Here is a 19,063-nt window from a genome sequence, read left to right as displayed (position 1 = left end):
TTTAATATTTCTAAAATTAGGTCACAGGAACTTGAACTTCTGTGTGTTCACTCCCTCCTGCAAACAGTCTCTTGATTTCACCAATATATAATCCCAGCTATTGAATTTTCAAGTGACCATTCCTAAAGGCTTCTGCTTTCTGCTATGAATCAGATGTTATTATTTAAAGTTCAAGGTTCAGCCAGCTAGCTATCTACTCCATGTTTGTCCTGCAAACAAAGCACAGTTTATCTGCCATGGAATGCACTTTACAAACACGTTTGTCAAGGGTGGAGGGTGAACTTGCATCAATATTATAAAACATGCTCATGTTGCTTGGGTTCCTGAGGGTGCACTCCTTATTAATTGCTGAAATCCTGACATGAATGGAGCAATGGTAGTCTGGTCTGCTCTTGTTAAGACATTAACGTTAACTCATCTCCTGATGATCTGTGTTGTAGGAAATCAAGTAGTCAAGTAGGCCTATTCCAAAGGCAAAATGAGTCTTTTGTTTGCTAACAGTGAAATTCTATAATGGCCGAGTCAAAGCCTGATCATAATACAAATGAGAATCTGTAGCACAACAGAAATGTCATCACACCGACCTGGGTGATTTATGAATATACCCAGCAGAATGGGGGAAAACACTGCAGAATAATGTGCAAAGCTGGCATTAATTCCAGAGACTAAAGGCAGTTAGTGCAGCAAAGGGCTTGTCTACCAAGAATACATGTGTAGGGGATAAACATGTATGGAAGAACTACATTTATTTTTTATTTCACGTAGTACGCCCACCAAAATTGTACTTTTGTTGTCCCCTCCCAAGGATTTTGCAGACTATATATATATTAATGCTGTTGCATTTGTTAACACTAGGTGGCAGTATACGAGGATGGATAAAATGCAGTCTTAGCTAAGAAATGTGGCATGTAGAAAAACAAAGAGATGAAATGTGCAACATTCTATTGAAATATTCTACATCATAACTGTTCTTACTGATTAGGAAAATCTTAAGATAATGGTGATAACTTTTGAAAGAGTTATACCTTCTCTTATAACAGAGGTTTTTATTGTTCTGATGAGCAGCTAAATTAATCTAACTTTCTTTTGACTATTACATCTTGAAGCCTACTTCTCTTACAAGTGTGTTGAGTGCTCTGTGTTCCTCTGCAGAAGCGCACACAGTTCTACACCAAGCTGTCTAAAATCTATTGCATATATGTTGGTGACAACTATATGAATGAAGACTTGCTGTGTACAAACTGAATGAAACTGCATTTTAGAAAGGTGAATATTTGAGTATTTGAACGATGACATTTTATTTTCACTTGAAATATACAACCCCAAAAATTTGCATTGTTACTGCTGTTTTTTTTCTACCTCAATGTATGAGCGACTCACACAGTCTAATATAAAAGGTATTTTATTAATTAAAATATTGATAACATTTGTATAACATAATATTTCATGTAATAAATATGGCATGAATGATTATTATTATTATTACATGCTAGATAGTATCGTAGTCCCAAGGAACAGCTTCAGTCCTAAGGCTGCAGAACAGGTTTGAATGCCTCTGGGACTTGTCCCAACCATGTCAAAGCCACCTCTCTCCCCCCACCTTTATTCCCTTCTTTCTCCCCAGTCATCTCAAACCACCTCTCTACATCCAGCCACCTGCCTTACTATCACAGAGAATAATAAAGTCACAGAGAGAGTCCTGCTATACATAAAAACACTCAGTTCAAGTCTGTGTGCTCACTTACTCAAGCTATACCTGTCCTAAAGAGATCAGTAAAAGATAAGTAATTTCCAGAGTCCAAAGGTCAAAAGGTAAATCAAAGGTAAAATTGACATAATCAGGCAGAACATATCCTCTTAATTACAAACCAACTCAACATTTGGAATAACCAGCAACAAAGCTGCTTAGATACTGTGCCTACTAACTTTTTTCAAATCTGTGTTTCACCACTTAGTCTCTCAGTCTAATCTCAGTCTGAGTCCTGAAAGTGGTAAATATATCATTGCATACTGGCCCCCTCACCTAAAGACTATGGTCTCCTTGAATCTCTAATCAATGCACTGACCAAATGAAAAAGTAGATGTATCAAAATTTCCATGAGCTGATTAAGGACAAAACTGAAATTATTTTAATTGGAAAAATGAGGAGAAACTAAAAATTGCTACTCATTTCACAAAAAGGACTTTAAATGAAGGACACTGTTAAAACCTTTGTGTCTTAATTGATTGCAATTTCAGTTTAAACAACCATATAAAAACAATACCTAAATCAGCTCCATGGAGAAATGAGGAAATTATTAAACTTAAGAGATCCTGCAGAAGGTCTGAGCGTACATGGAGAAAGACCAAGCTACAGGTCCACCTTGATATTTTTAAGGATCAACTCTCAGTTTTTAATAAAGCTATAAAAAATGCTAGGAAGGATAATTTCTCTAAGTTGATATCTATAAACTCTAACAATTCCAGAGTCCTCTTTTCAACAATAGATAGCCTTATAAACCCTGCACCCAAAGTAGATTTTCCACCTCCAAATGTGAGGAATTTGCAGCATTTTTCAGAGATAAGATAACAAACATTAGAAATAATATTGCTCAAGAAATTCCAAATGTTTTGTTTTCCGATCCCCCTCCACCATGCTGTACCAGTATTAGCTTTTTTGCACTGACTGATATAGAAACGCTGAACAAAGTAGTGTCACAAATGAAGCCGTCTACATGCTCTCTTGATCCCATTCCCACCAAATTTTTTAAGACCATCTCTGACTCTGTGTCTAAGGACATTCTAGCCATTATTAACTGTTCCTTGCTTACAGGTGTTTTCCCATCAGAACTTAAAACTGCCCTGGTGAGACCACTGTTGAAAAAAAGCAGTTTAGACTCTTCTGTTCTAAACTATTATAGACCAATCTCCAACCTTCCTTTTCTTAGCAAAATCCTAGAAAAAATTGTCTTTAAACAGTTAAATATTTTCCTAGATGCTAATTGTGTCTTTGACACTTTTCAATCTGGTTTTCGATCCTATCATAGCACAGAAACGGCATTAGTTAAGGTTGTAAATGATCTCAGGATTAATGCTGACTCCAAAAAGCTATCTGTCCTGGCCCTTCTGGATCTTAGTGCAGCCTTTGATACTGTTGATCATGATATCCTTATTGACAGACTTGAAAATTGGGTTGGCCTCGCTGGTCCAGTCCTAAACTGGTTTAGGACCTATCTAACAGGCAGGGAATACTTTGTTGCCCTCGGAGACCACAGCTCCAAAAACATTTCTATGACCAGTGGGGTCCCTCAAGGATCCATTTTAGGGCCCTTACTTTTCAGTCTTTACATGCTACCCCTTGGTAGTGTAATAAGGAGGCACAACATCGACTATCATAGTTACGCGGATGACACCCAGCTCTGTATTTCTGTAACACCCAACAACTACAGCTCTATTGATTGCTTGGTAAATTGCATTTCTGATATAAATGTATGGATGTCACAAAACTTTCTCCAGCTTAACCAAGATAAAACAGAGGTATTAGTCATTGGTGAAAGAAATGAAAGAGATAAACTATCTGCACATTTAAAAACACTAGCATTTAACACCAAGCACCAAGCCAGAAACCTAGGTGTCATATTAGACTCAGATCTCAATTTTGAAACCCACATCAAAAATATAATTAAAACATCTTTTTATCACTTAAGAAACATTGCTAAGTTTCTCGCTCAGGCTGACACCGAAAGACTGATGCACGCGTTTATCACAAGCAGGCTAGACTACTGTAACTCTCTTTTGTCTGGTCTACCAAAAAAGCCATTAGTCAACTACAAACCATACAGAATGCAGCAGCGCGAGTCCTCACTAAAACAAGACGGAGAGCGCACATCACACCAGTATTAAAAACCCTGCACTGGTTACCTGTTAGTTCTAGAATAGATTTCAAGATTCTCCTACTAGTCTATAAATCACTCCATAGTCAAGCACCTGAATATATAACAGACATGCTCTCAAGGTACACACCCAGTAGAACCCTGAGGTCCTCCGGCACTGATCTCCTAATAGTACCAAAAGCCAGGACTAAGAGACATGGGAGAGCAGCTTTTAGCTTCTATGCCCCCAGCCTTTGGAATACTCTGCCAGAATACCTAAGAATGGCTGAAACGGTTGATACATTTAAACATACACTCAAGACATACCTCTTTGATCTGGCTTATCACTCACTGTAAAAATGTATTAATTTAACATATTTGAAACATTTATTTATTTACAAATCCGTGTCTCTTTACAAGTGTTTGTAACCCCCAATTAAGTACCGCTACATCAAATGTGTTTCCTGTTTGCCGAGTGGATGCATGTACGGCCCCGGCAAACAGAACACAATGGAAAACAAAATGCCCTGTTGTCATGTGATGCTCTGTTGTCATGTGATGCTCTGTTGTCATGTGATGCTCTGTTGACATGTGATGCCCTGTTGACATGCGTTGTGTGATGCCCTGATGTCATGTGATGCCCTGTTATCATGTAAAATGTATCTATTTTACATTTATGGAACGTTTACTTATTTATCTATCTATGTCTCTTTACAAGTATTTGTAACCCCCCCCCCCCCCCCCCCCCTTTATTTCCCTTCTTTCCTACTGTGAGGCGCATTGTGTTACCTTTGCGTATGAAATGCGCCGTACAAATAAAGTTTGATTTGATTTGATTTTACCATCTCAAAAATATAGCAAAACTTAGAGGCCCTGTGTCAAAACATGATTTTATAAAATATAATTCATGCCTTCATTTGCAGTAAGGTTGATTTCTGCAGTGGTCTTTTCACAGGCCTTCCTTAGAAAGACTATCAAACAGCTTCAGCTTACACAAAATGCAACTGCTGGAATTTCTCCAATACTGGCTTCCAGAAAGTTACATTATTGACATTAAAGCACCACTAATTTAAACACTAATTTAAATCACTAAATGGGACAGGACCAAATGACCTCTCGGTTATGTTTGAGCAGAACACACCTGCTACACCTCTCAGATCAATACAGATAAATCTGTTGGTAATACCTACTGTCAGGACTAAACATGGCGAAGCACCTTTTAGCTGCTATACTGCTTAGCTCAGGAACCAACTTCCTTTTTACATCAAATCTAGACTTCAGACCCAACTCTTCTCACATGCTTTTCGTTATGCACCACTCCTTTTGATTTACTTTTTTTTAATAAAGCACTTAACCTTTTTGCAAGCTTAGCTTGCATTGATTCATCAATGTAATGAACACAGAAAAAATACTTTGCATGTCAATACAAACAATACACAGTGTGCACTACAGATGATAGAATAAGCTATGGATACAAATATAATTACATTTTCGGCAATCAGGCCCTGAAACTCATCTGGACACAATGTCACATATTTCAACAGAAGGCCACAATGCATTTTACTGCTTCTTAGTGCAAGATAAATATTTGATAGCATGATACTTCACATCTTAACAGTTCCTCTTCAAACAAGCTGAAGATACTGCCATAAATAATATAAATCAGTTTAGATTACTGCACCTTCAGTGACGTACATGTAGCAGGAATGAACACCCTGCTCTAGAGATATATAACTGGCAAGGTCACAAAAAAAAGGCAATTGCTTTGATCAGGTCAGAGTATTATGAGAGATCCCCTACACATCACAATCACCCACATACTTCCTCTCCCTCCCTCTGTCCTTGCAGACAGAGTATTATGAGAGAGCCCCTACACATCACAGTCACCCACATACTTCCTCTCCCTCCCTCTGTCCTTGCAGTACTTGACTCTGCTCTTTTGTGCGCTTTGGAGCCCAGCGGCATGTGGTAATGACCTCATGTGTTGGTACTCATTCACCATTTGATGGTGAGGCCGCTGGAGGCCTTCTCCACGACGTGGTACTGGGTGTGGAGTAACTGGCGGGCCCGCTCCTCACCGACGCTCTGCAGCCAGGTGTGGTACAGCTGGCTCACGCTGGCGTCCTCCTCAGGTGTGCTGCTGCGCTCCGCCCGGTACAGCTCCTCCACCTGCTGCAGCACCTCCTTGTTGGACTGCTCCGGCTGGGGCTTCAGCTGGCCTCCCCCATTCAGACAGCCTGTTAGAGAGGAGAGGAGAGGAGAGGAGAGGAGAGGAGAGGAGAGGGGAGGGGAGGGGAGGGGAGGAGAGGAGAGGGGAAGAGAGGAGAGGGGAAGAGAGGAGAGGAGAGGAGAGGAGAGGAGAGGAGAGGAGAGGAGAGAAGAGGAGAGGAGAGAAGGAGAGGAGAAGAGAGGAGAGGAGAGAAGGAGAGGTAGATGTATATACATATATATATATTCAGTATATACATCTCAAATAGATATAGCCAGAGAGAAAGAAGAGTATGAGTGAGAGAGATAAGAGTGCATATTAGAAGAGACAACTAGCAGCTAACAGCTAACTCCCGATTGTACAGTTTGTATTTTCCTGCACCACTATCCATGGAGATGTTGATTTTTTGTTCAGAGCCTGGGAATGACTGACATGTTAAGTGAAATGCAGCATGTTACTACAATCGTGAACAATTGCTGTGCCTTATCAGAGCTAAACTCTCCTGACTAAGCTAGTGTGCTAATAGTTAGCAAGCTGCTAGCAAACTTTACTAAAGACATTAGCTACACCTAGCTAGCCCACATTGGCACTCTTAACCACCACCACTAAAATAAATCGGTTGATAACCGCTGTTTGAGTAACGTACATGTCCTGTGATGACATACATGTGTTTTGCCTCCAGATGCCATTTATTGGTGTCGTTCACCCATCCTGCAACTGCATATTGACATCTGTCACTGCATGAAATGTAGGATTTACGACAGTCTTCGACCCTGTGTATTGCGGTAGAAGCCCACATTGGTGTGAAAGGCACCCCCCCTTCCCCTTGGCCAGGCCTAGGTTTTGTTATGTTAATTGAATTGACCTGGATTGAAACGACAGGGGATTTACGACAGTCTTCGACCCTGTGTATTGCCGTAGAAGCCCTCATTGGTGTGAAAGCCTCACTGCTTCGTCAAATAAGGCTGAATTTAGACGGAGCCTAGTTTCACATTTTTCACACCTATCAAATCTTTTATTTTCGTAAAGACAGAGCCTGGTAACGAGATTTGCGTAAAAACGGAGCCACCAGATTGTGTTGAACGGGCTGTAGTACATACCCCACGCCTGTGGGTGGCGCTTTAGCGCTTTATTTACACAACTGAAAAAAACGTGAAAAACCTAGAAGAAGAGACTGAACAGCACAAGGTAAAGTAGCACAGCACACGGATAAACACATTACAAGACATTCAAGCTCCAATTAGCAACATTACATTATGGTGGTTAATAAAATCAGTGGTCAGACTAAAGGATATGCGAAAATTAATTCTATTTTCTATTGATAATAAAGAATTTGGAACAGTACAACATGACATGTCGTCATCCCATTTCCCATGAGGCTTTGCTCCGACCATTTTACATACATTTATGAATAAAAAAGCAAATTAAATCGCTGGCCAATTTAATTTGTGGTCATGAAAGTTATGTTACGTCTGAATAAAATGAATTAGATCAAGATAGGAGGCTAACTACTATTTAATATTGTACTGGAACCATTGGCTATTGCCATCAGAACTAATGCAGCTATTAGGGGGGTGGAAGGAGGAGGAAGAGAGCACAAATTATTATTATATGCAGACGATATTTTGATGCTGATAAAAGACCCATTAAATTCAATACCACACTTGATGAACACAATACAATCTTACTCCAAATTATCAGGGTACAAAATTAATTGGACAAAATCTGAAGCTATGCCTATATCTGGATTATGCAACTCAAGTTTACTGACAAATTTTGGCTTTAAATGGGTATCAAAAGGGATGAAATACCTGGGAATCAAACTAAGCAGTGAAGTGGAGGAGATGCCTACATTAAATTTAGAACCGCTGATGCAAAAAATTAAAACAAACTTGGATAAATGGGGGAAACTCAGGCTTACATTATGGGGAAAGATCAATGTGGTAAAAATGGTGGTCGCACCGCAGCTTAATTATGTGCTTATGATGCTGCCAATAACTATATCCCCTCAGATCTTTTAACAGTATGATAGAATAATTAGAGAATTCTTATGGGACAGGAAAAGACCCAGAATCAAACTCAGCAAAATGTGCTCTCCTAGGGACAGAGGGGGCTTGGGACTGCCAGACCCGAGACTATACTATGCCTCCTTTGAAATGGCCAAATTAGCCAAACACTGGAACAAAGACAACCAGCTAGAGTGGACTACTATTGAAAACAAACTGTCATTCCCTTTTACTCCTATTGATAAATTATCCCAGTCTTCACATAATGTATTGAACCCTATTTTGTCTCACTCAAAAGAGATCTGGACCAAAATACATAAAATGCACAAATTATCTCACTGCAAACAAATGTATTCCTCTCTGTGGCATAACCCCATGATCCGCATTGGAAAGGCATCAATATACTGGAAGGAATGGCATCTTAATGGAATATGTCATATTACCAATCTATATGAGGAGGGGGTGTTCATGTCATTCTGTGACTTAAAAATAAAATACAATCTTAAAGGAAAGGATAACTTTTGGAAATATCTGCAGATCAGGGACTGTCTTAAGTCCAGGATTCAATATAAGGATGGGAATCACATCACAGACTATCTCACGCTACCTGGGGAATGTCACCGAGCCTCTATATTTTACAGAACCACCAACCAATTACTCAGTGATTGCTGTCAGAACCTGAAAATTATATGGGAGAAAGACCTGGGATGTCTGATGGATGATGAGGAATGGCTGGGAATTATATCTAACAATGGGAAATACATTCGGGAAGCTAGAGGGAAATTTACACAATACAAGATAACACAGGTATTATTGGACACCACAAAGACTTAACAGAGCAGGTATACTAAACAATAATTTATGCTGGAAATGTCAGAAAGACATAGGTACTCTGCTTCACTGCATCTGGGAGTGCCCTGTTATTCAACCATTCTGGAAAATAGTGGTAGACAACTTGAGTAACTGGTTTGGAAGTGACATACCTCTATCTCCCAGATTATGCCTATTAGGGGACAGAAGACAAATACCTAACATATCCAGCACAGCTTTTTCCGTTATAATGGCAGGGATTACAACAGCTGCCAGGACTATTCTCAATCTATGGAAAACACCTAGACCTCCTGACATAAAAGAGTGGGTTAATATAATGACCAAAACGGCTTCATACGAGCTTATGCTCAACAGGGTAAACAATAGTAATAGTAAAAGAGCACCAATTTGGATCTCGTTCTGGGCTCACATTACACTACCTTCCTCTGAGTGTCCCTAACATCAATCAATACATTAATTAATTACATACATACATACATACATACAAACTAACATAAAAAATAATAACAATTGTAATATGTAATAGTATTCCTAGTTATGTATCAACATGTACTGGTCTTATTTGTAATGTATTTTTTATTTTTTTCATCTTTGTAAAAATGTCTCATAATGTACAATGTAAAGTGTATAATGATGTTATGTCAAGCACCAACTTCTAAATAAAAACTTGAATTACAAAAAAAAAAGATAGGAGGCTAATCAAAAATCAGTAGGCTGGGTTAATGACAGTGAATTCGAGGCCCACCACGAGTGAGATTTTGAGGGAGAACAGGTGATATATATAGTGGTTGGAGATCGCAAAAACGATCACGTGGGGCAATGATGTCATCATGTTGCGTGAATCCGTGCAGACGAACACCAGCCCCCGTACCGATTCAAATCTACTCACTTTCAACCCCCGATTTGGATCTTTGCGGATAGAGAGTGCGGATAGAGAGTGCTCGTCTAAATGATAGGGCTATCTGTATTAGCTATCTGTATCAGATTGACAAACTAGGGTCCATGTAAACGACCTCTAAGACAGATGGACTATATATCTGGAAACCACTTACAGATTCCGATTAGCCACATTTGCGTCTGGATGGAAAGATGATATCTCTACCCAACCCACCCATGCTAAAGCCATTTCTAGCATAACCTGCGATTTACCGTGGAAAATAGAAGCCAGGCGATTTTGTATCAGTTCTCACCACACAACGACGTCTCATCTTTGCTCCTTGAATATCGATATGTAATGATATGGTGTTATTGAAACTTACTACGTGTAAAAAAAGACTAGACATTTAACGTTTGTTATTTGAGTCTCAAGCCTCTAATGTTGCTTCGGGCGCCTTTAAGTGAACATAATTAAAACTTCACATAAGTCCACTAAACAATTCCCACTTAAACTAACTATAACTAGATCAGAAGCTCCAGTAACAGAAGAGAAATACCCCAGAGGAGGGGGGAATGATAAACCAGTGACATTGTGGCACCGACGAACTGAGCTCTGAACCAGCACGGTAGCTCAGTGGCGAGAGCACAGCACCGGGAACTTGAAGAACGCAGGTTCGAAACTCGCGAAGCTCGCGCAAGATTTCATAATCTTCCTGAAAGACACAGGTTAGATACTCACGAGAGGCAAACATGTCCCAAGTTGCGAAATGACTACCTCAGTATCAGAGCCCGACTCTGTATAATTACATGCCAAAAGTGAATCTCAAGAACATTACAGAGAGGAAGCTCCGGAATATGAGTGGAACAGCCTTGAAAGTACATTGCGATCCCCTAACTCTGAAAACGAAAGGCAAATCAAGCATTGTGCTAACCCCGGAGCAAAACCCTAAAGACAGAACTCTGAAAACGAAAGGCAAATCAAGAAATGTGATAACCCCGGAGCAAAACCCTAAAGACAGAATATCAATGAAATTATTATCGAGTAAATTATTAATTTCGTTTTTATGGGGCAATAGCTGTAAATGAGAGGGGATACGTTTTGTCAGTTGAAAGCTGACCAATAGACAGAATCTCATTCCGTCTCATCACAAGACTTTTTAACTCAATTCCTTGTCGTTTTCAACTAATGGCTGCAGCAGGGTGTGTGTGGCTAGACTGCTGACAGTCAATATGCTAATAAGAGCATTTTGCACCTCTGTCAGCGGGAGGTGAGAATGCTAAACACATCGCCCCCCTCCCCTCGCCGGTCTGTTTCCGGGAAATTCCGTTTGCATGCGGCAGACCGATAATCTTGCTTTTCGTGCAGTGTGTACTCTTGAAAGCCTTCAGCCTATCTCCGGTGTATGGAGATGGATTGTGTACAAGATAAATGTATATGTCGGGAAAAGACCGTTGTGGCAGACGTTTCGCAGACTTTAAGGGGCAAAATAAAGTTGATGGTAGTCAATATTGATCGCAGCCAAAAATCGATGTTTTTTCTAAATATCGCCGTCTTTCTGCCTCATTCAGATGTGCTATGTTCTTAGTCATGACTTTTCGCTAGCTAACCATGAAAGCTAACTAACTAAACACAGGAATTAGAAAATACTACTTTTAAAAAGTTTAAATTTGAAGAGCCTGTCAATAGAAAACAATACAGTTAATATATAACCGTTATTATTATTATTATTATATGATTACTATATATTATTATGACTAACTAGCTACTATTGGGTACAAAAACCGTATAATACAATGGGAATACTGGTTGAGTCGGACACAAAGATGGTTGCAGGCTTCACGGAAGTGACGTCTTTGGGACCCATGAATAGAAGTTGTAAAGAAGTTATACAGGATCTCATAGAATTACTTTGGTAAAGATCCCAGTCACAGATGCAACAACTTCTGTATCAGGTGGGTAATTAGAGCTGCACAGACATGAATCCAGAAGGAGTCCATGCTCACCTGATGGGCAGGCCATGACCTCTACAAAGTCATAGGGTGATTTCCCCCTTTTCAACTTTTGCACCAGGTTTTGAATGTTCCGGAAGCCGTTGGTGACCGCAAACCGCAGTAGGACCACGCCATCTTTCTCCAGGGTGATTTCTTGGAAGTCCTTATTCCTGTCAAACAGGTTTATAGATCACTATAAGCAGCAAGACAAAATAATGCTGTGACATGTATGGACAACCACAGAACAATGGGTAGTTAGCTAGGGACAACCTGAACCATAGAAATGTCAAAATGAAACAAGAAGAATGCTCCACATTAGTCAAAGACATTTAGTAAACATTTGGACATCCTATGTAACTCCAAACCTTGCACACAGTGAACTGTAAAGAAACCTCTGCATAATACCAATGCCAAAAAGCCTCTGCAAACAAACCTTAAAACCTTTTCTAAACCTGATTGTTCAAATCCTTGATTGTGATTGGCTAAAAGCCGTTGTAAAATCCAGCATTACCTTACAATTTGACCTGATTACATTCCATATTACTGCGCAGCGAATGGCAAGGCATTCATAGCGCATTTCATACCCAGTGTTCCATCTGGCTGTTGCGTTGCTTCAAGGGTTGCGTGGCAACGATTTATTTAGGAACTATAATTTTTAGTGGCGGAAGAATGACGGTTTATCATTAAACTATTGTTTCTTAAATTGAATTGTCTTTATTTATGAAACCATATCAAATATGTGTAGTAACAGGTTTAGAAAAGCAATAAGCCCCGCGAGTCCGTGCTTTGCGCTGATTTTAGAACAGGTAAGGAGGTTTAACGGCACTCCGCTTCGCGTCGTGCCTAACAACTCCCTTACCTGTTCTAAAATCAGCGCAAAGCACGGCCTCTTGTGGCTTATTGCTTAATTCTAAACCTGATTGTTCAAATCCTTGATTGTGATTGGCTAAAAGCCGTTGTAAAATCCAGCATTACCTTACAATTTGACCTGATTACATTCCATATTACTGCGCAGCGAATGGCAAGGCATTCATATAGCGCATTTCATACCCAGTGTTCCATCTGGCTGTTGCGTTACTTCAAGGGTTGCGTGGCAACGATTTATTTAGGAACTATAATTTTTAGTGGCGGAAGAATGACCGTTTATCATTAAACTATTGTTTCTTAAATTGAATTGTTTTTATTTATGAAACCATATAAAATATGTGTAGTAACAGGTTTAGAAAAGCAATAAGCCCCGCGAGTCCGTGCTTTGCGCTGATTTTAGAACAGGTAAGGGGGTTTAACGGCACTCCGCTTCGCGTCGTGCCTAACAAACATACTCCATACTACAAAAGGATGATTCAAATACCTAAAAACCTTACATATGAAGAGGTGGCAGAAGTGGACAAGTATCTAAGTTTACAAGGCACATACTAAACATTTTTTTTTTATCTACCAATGTACTATCCTACAAGTTGTTTTTTATGTTATTTTTTGTTTTGTTTTTTTGTTTTTCTCTTTCTTTCTTATGTTCTGTGTTCTACTGTATGCTCTGTAAATTCAATAAAAATCTAAGTGATAAAAAAAAAAACCTTACATATGTCCTGCATTACTGTTTTTGAGTTTTCATTTATCCACATATACTGTATGTATGTCTACTGTAGATTGTGTCAAAGAGGAGATCATTTATTCAAATATATGTCTACTCTAGACTATGTAAAAGAGAAAATAATGTATCCACATATGTCTACTCTACACTGTGTAAAAGAGAAGATAATGTATCCACATATATGTCTACTCTAGACTATGTAAAAGAGAAGATAATGTATCCACATATATGTCTACTCTAGACTGTGTAAAAGAGGAGATTGTTTATCCACATATACGTATGTCTACTCTAGACTGTGCAAAAGAGAAGATTGTTTATCCATATATAGGTCTACTGTAGATTGTGTAAAAGAGAAGATAATTTATCAACATAGATGTCTACTGTAGATTGTGTACAAGAGGAGATTATGTATCCACATAGATGTCTAGTGTAGATTGTGTACAAGAGGAGATGTAATTTCAGGGGCTCACTTGAGAGTTTTATAGCTGAGTTCCTTCACTTCCTCTCCAAAGAGCTCTTTGGCAGCATGGGTGTAGATGTGGTGCAGATACCCCCCTGAGCCGCTGCCAGCGTGGGCCAACAACTCCTCTCCACACACATGGCTGAACCTAGTGTCACACACACACACATTACATTCACTGGGAATCCCAGCACCAATACCAGGTAATACAGGTAATACAGGTAAAGCCTATTTCTGAAATTCCGTGAGAGGCATTTACATACAGAGGATCTAAGGGTGCGGCTTCAACATCATTCAAAGAGACACCCTCCTCCTCCAGCATTTTCAGAACTTCACCTACAGGTGCCAAGACAACACATAAACCCACATGTATAAGAAAGGCAAGCATATACTTATATAAGTCTGAAGGCCCAGTTGTTTTAGCACACTAATCCCATACCTGAAGTGATGACACAGTCCACCTCTCTGGTCTCAGCTTCATTCAGGTAGAAATCTGGTCTGGAGGCCTCAAGCTTTTTGTCATAGCAGGGCATCACGGTCACATGGTATATCCTCTGGGGGGACAAGCCCTATGCAGACAGTCAAACAATCCAATTCATTCAGGCCTTCATTGAAAATCACATTGGCACTTTGGAACTCACTATCTGGAGGCTGGTCTGCTGTCTCATTACACTGAGGGTGCAAATGTCTCAAGCAGACGGCTGTTTGAGCAACTCCAGATTGTTTGGCTTTATTGTGTAACTGACTGGGAAGTCAGGGTAAATACCTGTTGCTCAGCGAAGTAGTTCTTCACCAGGGAACCCATCATCTGCTGTGGGGAACGTGTTGTGCTGATGTATGGCAGGATGAACTCACCATGAGTCTTTTCAGCATAGCAAATCCAACCTGGTCACACAAACACATACAAAAAAAACCTGAGTCACCTGAAAGGATTTTTATTTCACCACCTGCCATTCATGTGCTTATGTGCCATGATATATTGTCAAACTAGTTTGTCAGGTTTGAAGCTGACCTATGTCCAGGAATGGATAACAGAACGGGTCTACCAGGCCCAGGCACAGAACAGGTCTACCATTAGCTCAGAGGGCCCCAAAGCCAGAGCCTCTGCATGAAGTTGCTGTTATGTATCTCTTATTTGTGGTTGAAAGAGGTGTATTTTGTTAATTTTCTGTTGGCCTAAAGTGTACCTGAGTGTACCTGCGCTGTGTTTGAAAATGTGTATATGGGCCATTCTACCGAATTCGTGTAATATGCAGTCCCTCAACAATAAAAACTATTTACAAAACAATTAGGTATTTAGGCAAGAATATGTTATGGTCTATATAAACCCAATGCATTAAATGAGATAGTGATAAGCTTAATATATACAAAACCATCATTTATAGGGTACTTTCTATTGGGAAGTAGCTGTCCCCAACCCTGACATCTAAATTTCAATGCCTTCAAATAACACTTTTCAATTTTTTTTTTTTTTTTTTTTCAATGATTTAATTTCAAAGATCTTTATGATTGGGTTGAAACATAACTTGGAATATTTAGATTTATTGTGGGTTTAATTTTTAAATCAATTAACTGTACTCAAAAAATCATGTCCCTAGTTTTCATGTCACTACCGAAACACATGAGTTTTAGTCCATTGGTTGAGCCTGTGTTTTAGCCACGACCCTGCATTTTTGACCATGCAGTGACACTGCATCCCTGTCCCTCATGGTTGAATGGTAAGTAGCTAAATCCCATAGTTTTTATATAAATGTGTTCCAAAGTCTGAAAATCGATGTGTAACCTTAAGAATTGTCACTACCGAAACCCATGTTTTCTTCAATTAAGTAAACCTTTTGGGGTTTCATGCAAAATCTTATGTTTGTATGTGTGTACACCTCTTCAAAGATTTGTTTGCAAGCCGTGTGCTTGCTAGAATTCTTTATTTATGCTTAAAGTTAGCTAGAATTGTCACTACCGAAACATATGGTAGTGACCAGATGATTTCGGTAGTGACAAAATAAAATGGTAAGTAGTTCAATCCCATAATTTTTAAATAAATGTGTTGTGTGGTCTAAAGGGCGGCCCAGAGCACCTTTTGGAAGATTTTGGGAGAGAAATGAACATCCATCCAACAGTGCAGTCACTACCGAAACAGTGCAGTCACTACCAAAACAGATTTTTCATTTCATTTTTATGGATTTCATTGTGAAAAAATACTCTTCAGAGAAGGGAAGGAAACACAATCTGAACAGGTCAATAATAATACTTTTTTACTATAGTAAATGTGATGTTTCGGTAGTGACAATTTTTGGAAGAGGAAAAACATTCCAACACATTCTGAAAATACAATATAAAAATTGACTCTTCTTTTATTAGATATGTGTACTTTAGATATGGTAGAATATACATACGGACAAAGTTTTGGGAATAAAACAATTTTGGGGGAAAAAATATTTCCGACGTGACTTTGCACCAATTCGGTAGAATGGCCTATATGTGCTGTAAATCCTGTTGAGGTACAGGTGAATTTAGTTATTGTGCTGTTGAAAAAAATGTCATTACATTTAAGTAATGTATTGCGCACAAAGGGGAGAATTTTACATGTCCAGGCCCAGGGGCCCATGGTTTCATAATCCGTCCATGCTTATGACTGGGTAGGGGACAGGACCCTTACCGGGGCAGGCGGAGGCCAGCATGGGCAATGCCTTCTTGTCATCCTCCTTCCGCTGGAAGCGCTGGATAAACTCCCTCTGGCTCTCCAACAGGCTGAAGTTACGGCTGAAGCTGGTGTCAAACACATAGTGAACGCCTGAACACAAACAAACAAAGCTCAATCACGCATTTCCATCCTCACAAAAGAAAACACATCTTAAATCTTAAACATCAAAAGCTATCAAAACATATTAAATACTAATTATTAACATACACTACCATTCAGATGTTTTTAGTCAATGATAAAATGCCTTGTTTTTTGAAAGAAAATCACAGTTTGGTCAATTCAAGTTCAGGAATAGTGGGTAAACTAGTGTTATGTTGTTAATTACTCTAGCTGGACACGGCAGATTTTAAATGGAAAATCTCAGAGTAAAGAGTAAGAGTAAAGGTAAATTTTCTGCCAACATCCCACCTGTACTTTAACGGCAACCAATATTAGCTAATTCCAAATGATAGAAACCCCTTTTGCTAGTGTGTTTGAGCAGCTGGAAATGGCTGTGCTGTTTAAGGAAGCCCTTCTTTGGGCTCCTTGAGTACCTGGAGCATCACCACAAGTGGAATTTATTATGGTCAAAAACTGGTTAGAAATAAGGAGCTCTCTTCTGAAACACATCAGTACATGATTGATATTCCATGCAAGAATTATAGAGTGCGATTTATTTGCGTTCATTTGTTGGACGTGTTACTTTTCTGAAATTAATTAATCGAAATGACCACGCTATTTTGACATCCCTAATGTTTACAAAAGGCCTGAGCATTGCCCCAGGAGTCTCTTATCCCTGCCCTAAACTCACCAAGGCTTTTGAAGAAGGACGTGAGCCTCCTGCCGGCATCACTGCTGCTCAGGCCAAAGCGAGCGGCCAACGAGGCTCTGGATTGAGGTGAGATGGACACCACCACCACTTGCTGCTCACTGCCACTCTGCTGCTGCTCATTGCCACACACGCACGCACACACACACAAGTCATATCAATCAGTCAGCTGATTAAACAAACAGATGATTAATGAAGTAAATAAAACCAGACTGAACAAAAAACCTGCTTCAGCTCCAATCTGACAGTACTCTGAATCCTCAAAATGTTCCTTCATAAGGTATGACCAAAGAGACACATGTCTCATTCAGTGTCATTTGGGAAAGAGGGGGTGAGAAGCCACAAAGCAGATCACAGAATGATCAATTCATGCTATCCCCATGGTGCACCTTGTTCTGGCGAAGCACTCTGAACAGCTCCTCGTGGCTCTGCTGCGTGATCAGGATACTCTCCGCAGAAGTGATGCACCCACTGCAGGCCAAGCAGTCGTTTAGGGTGATCTTAGCCTTCTCCAGCTTTTGTGTTCTGCCATCCTTGAAGTGGGGACAAACTCCTATAAGTTTTTAAAGTCCTACTTCTGTCTCGTCAAATACACGTTGTTGAGAGTGAAGGAGGGGTACAAATACTACCATGTGACCGAAATATGTATTATTCGTGTGAAACGAATTGCCAGACGTAAAGAAATCAATCTTACCTGATTTACTTGAAAATAACTCCCGTCATCTTCTATTTGAATTTTGGCCAATGATCGACCCTGTTTTTTCTCTACTTTAATAGGCTTCACACATTCCTGGAGAACAAGAATAATTCGTTATTGAAGCAGCAATAAAGAGTTCTAACTAACTGGTGTCTTATGGCAGTATAGCTGGAAATGTCATGCTGTGAAAGCTTTTCTTTCTTCCATTTTTGCAATGTGTTCCAGACAGGAAACACAGAACTACATAGCGCATATCCTCAATGGCTAGTGGGAAAGAGTGTATCCGTCCTTCACATGACCATATGCTGTCAAAATGAATTTGAAGATAATACCCAAACTAGTCGCCTATATAACTATACCTCAAAAGTGTCAAATTATTGCATAGTGTTTCTTTATGATAGCCTACACTCGCATACATTTGACGCAGTCATTTCAGCGTTGTGAAACTAGGATTCAAAAATGATATTGTGATAGCTAGCTACCTGTAAAACCCCTTGCCAGAACAGTTTGACAGTTGTTATAACAGTTATAATATCAACGTAGATAGTGAAACCAAAGTCACGAAGCTGTCGTTTATTTCAACTTGCTGTTAGAGATAAAGTGAACATGGCACTGTTGTTAGGGGGTTCGTGCTGGGTAATAATAGCTTAATTCTAGCAGCTCGATCTACCTGACCATTAACGATGAACATGCGTCTTATGTTTAGAGGCATCGTTGTATGGGAATCTGTATCGAACAACAATGTACTGTTAAACAACTAATTTTAAGTGTACCTGGGACGGAGTGATGAAATCGTCTAGATCCGTTAACATTAAAACACCGCTGAAGTGTGAAGCCATGTTGGATAAATGTGCCGTAAAGCTACACTTCGAATGGTGAAGAGTCAAGAACTGTCGCAATATGTGAGCTAAGGTCCGGGACGCTGCAATCAGGCACAATTCGCGTGGGCGAGAGTCGCCACTTCGCTTCACGCGAATCAGGCACAATTCGAGTGGGCGAGAGTCGCCACTTTGTGAATGAAGCGCGCTTCACTTAGGACGC

The 19,063-nt window shown here is 39.7% G+C and overlaps 1 protein-coding gene across 1 annotated transcript; it reads right to left on the bottom strand.

The window, feature by feature from the left end:
- Positions 1-5,124: 5,124 nt before the first annotated feature.
- On the bottom strand, positions 5,125-18,861 carry narfl (nuclear prelamin A recognition factor-like; the record flags this gene model as incomplete). Its single annotated transcript, XM_080856751.1, has 11 exons — positions 5,125-6,088; positions 11,778-11,935; positions 13,827-13,964; positions 14,080-14,152; positions 14,256-14,385; positions 14,583-14,701; positions 16,473-16,607; positions 17,308-17,440; positions 17,715-17,858; positions 18,020-18,115; positions 18,796-18,861. The coding sequence occupies 11 exons, from the start codon at positions 18,859-18,861 to the stop codon at positions 5,847-5,849; spliced, it is 1,434 nt and encodes a 477-aa protein (XP_080712877.1). The 3' UTR covers positions 5,125-5,846.
- Positions 18,862-19,063: the final 202 nt, after the last annotated feature.

This window comes from Sprattus sprattus (genome assembly GCF_963457725.1).
Source record: "Sprattus sprattus genome assembly, chromosome: 18".
In the NCBI taxonomy this organism is placed as follows: domain Eukaryota; kingdom Metazoa; phylum Chordata; class Actinopteri; order Clupeiformes; family Clupeidae; genus Sprattus; species Sprattus sprattus.
The sequence above is the reverse complement of the archived record's forward strand: the minus strand, read 5'-3'. Positions and strand labels throughout refer to the sequence as shown.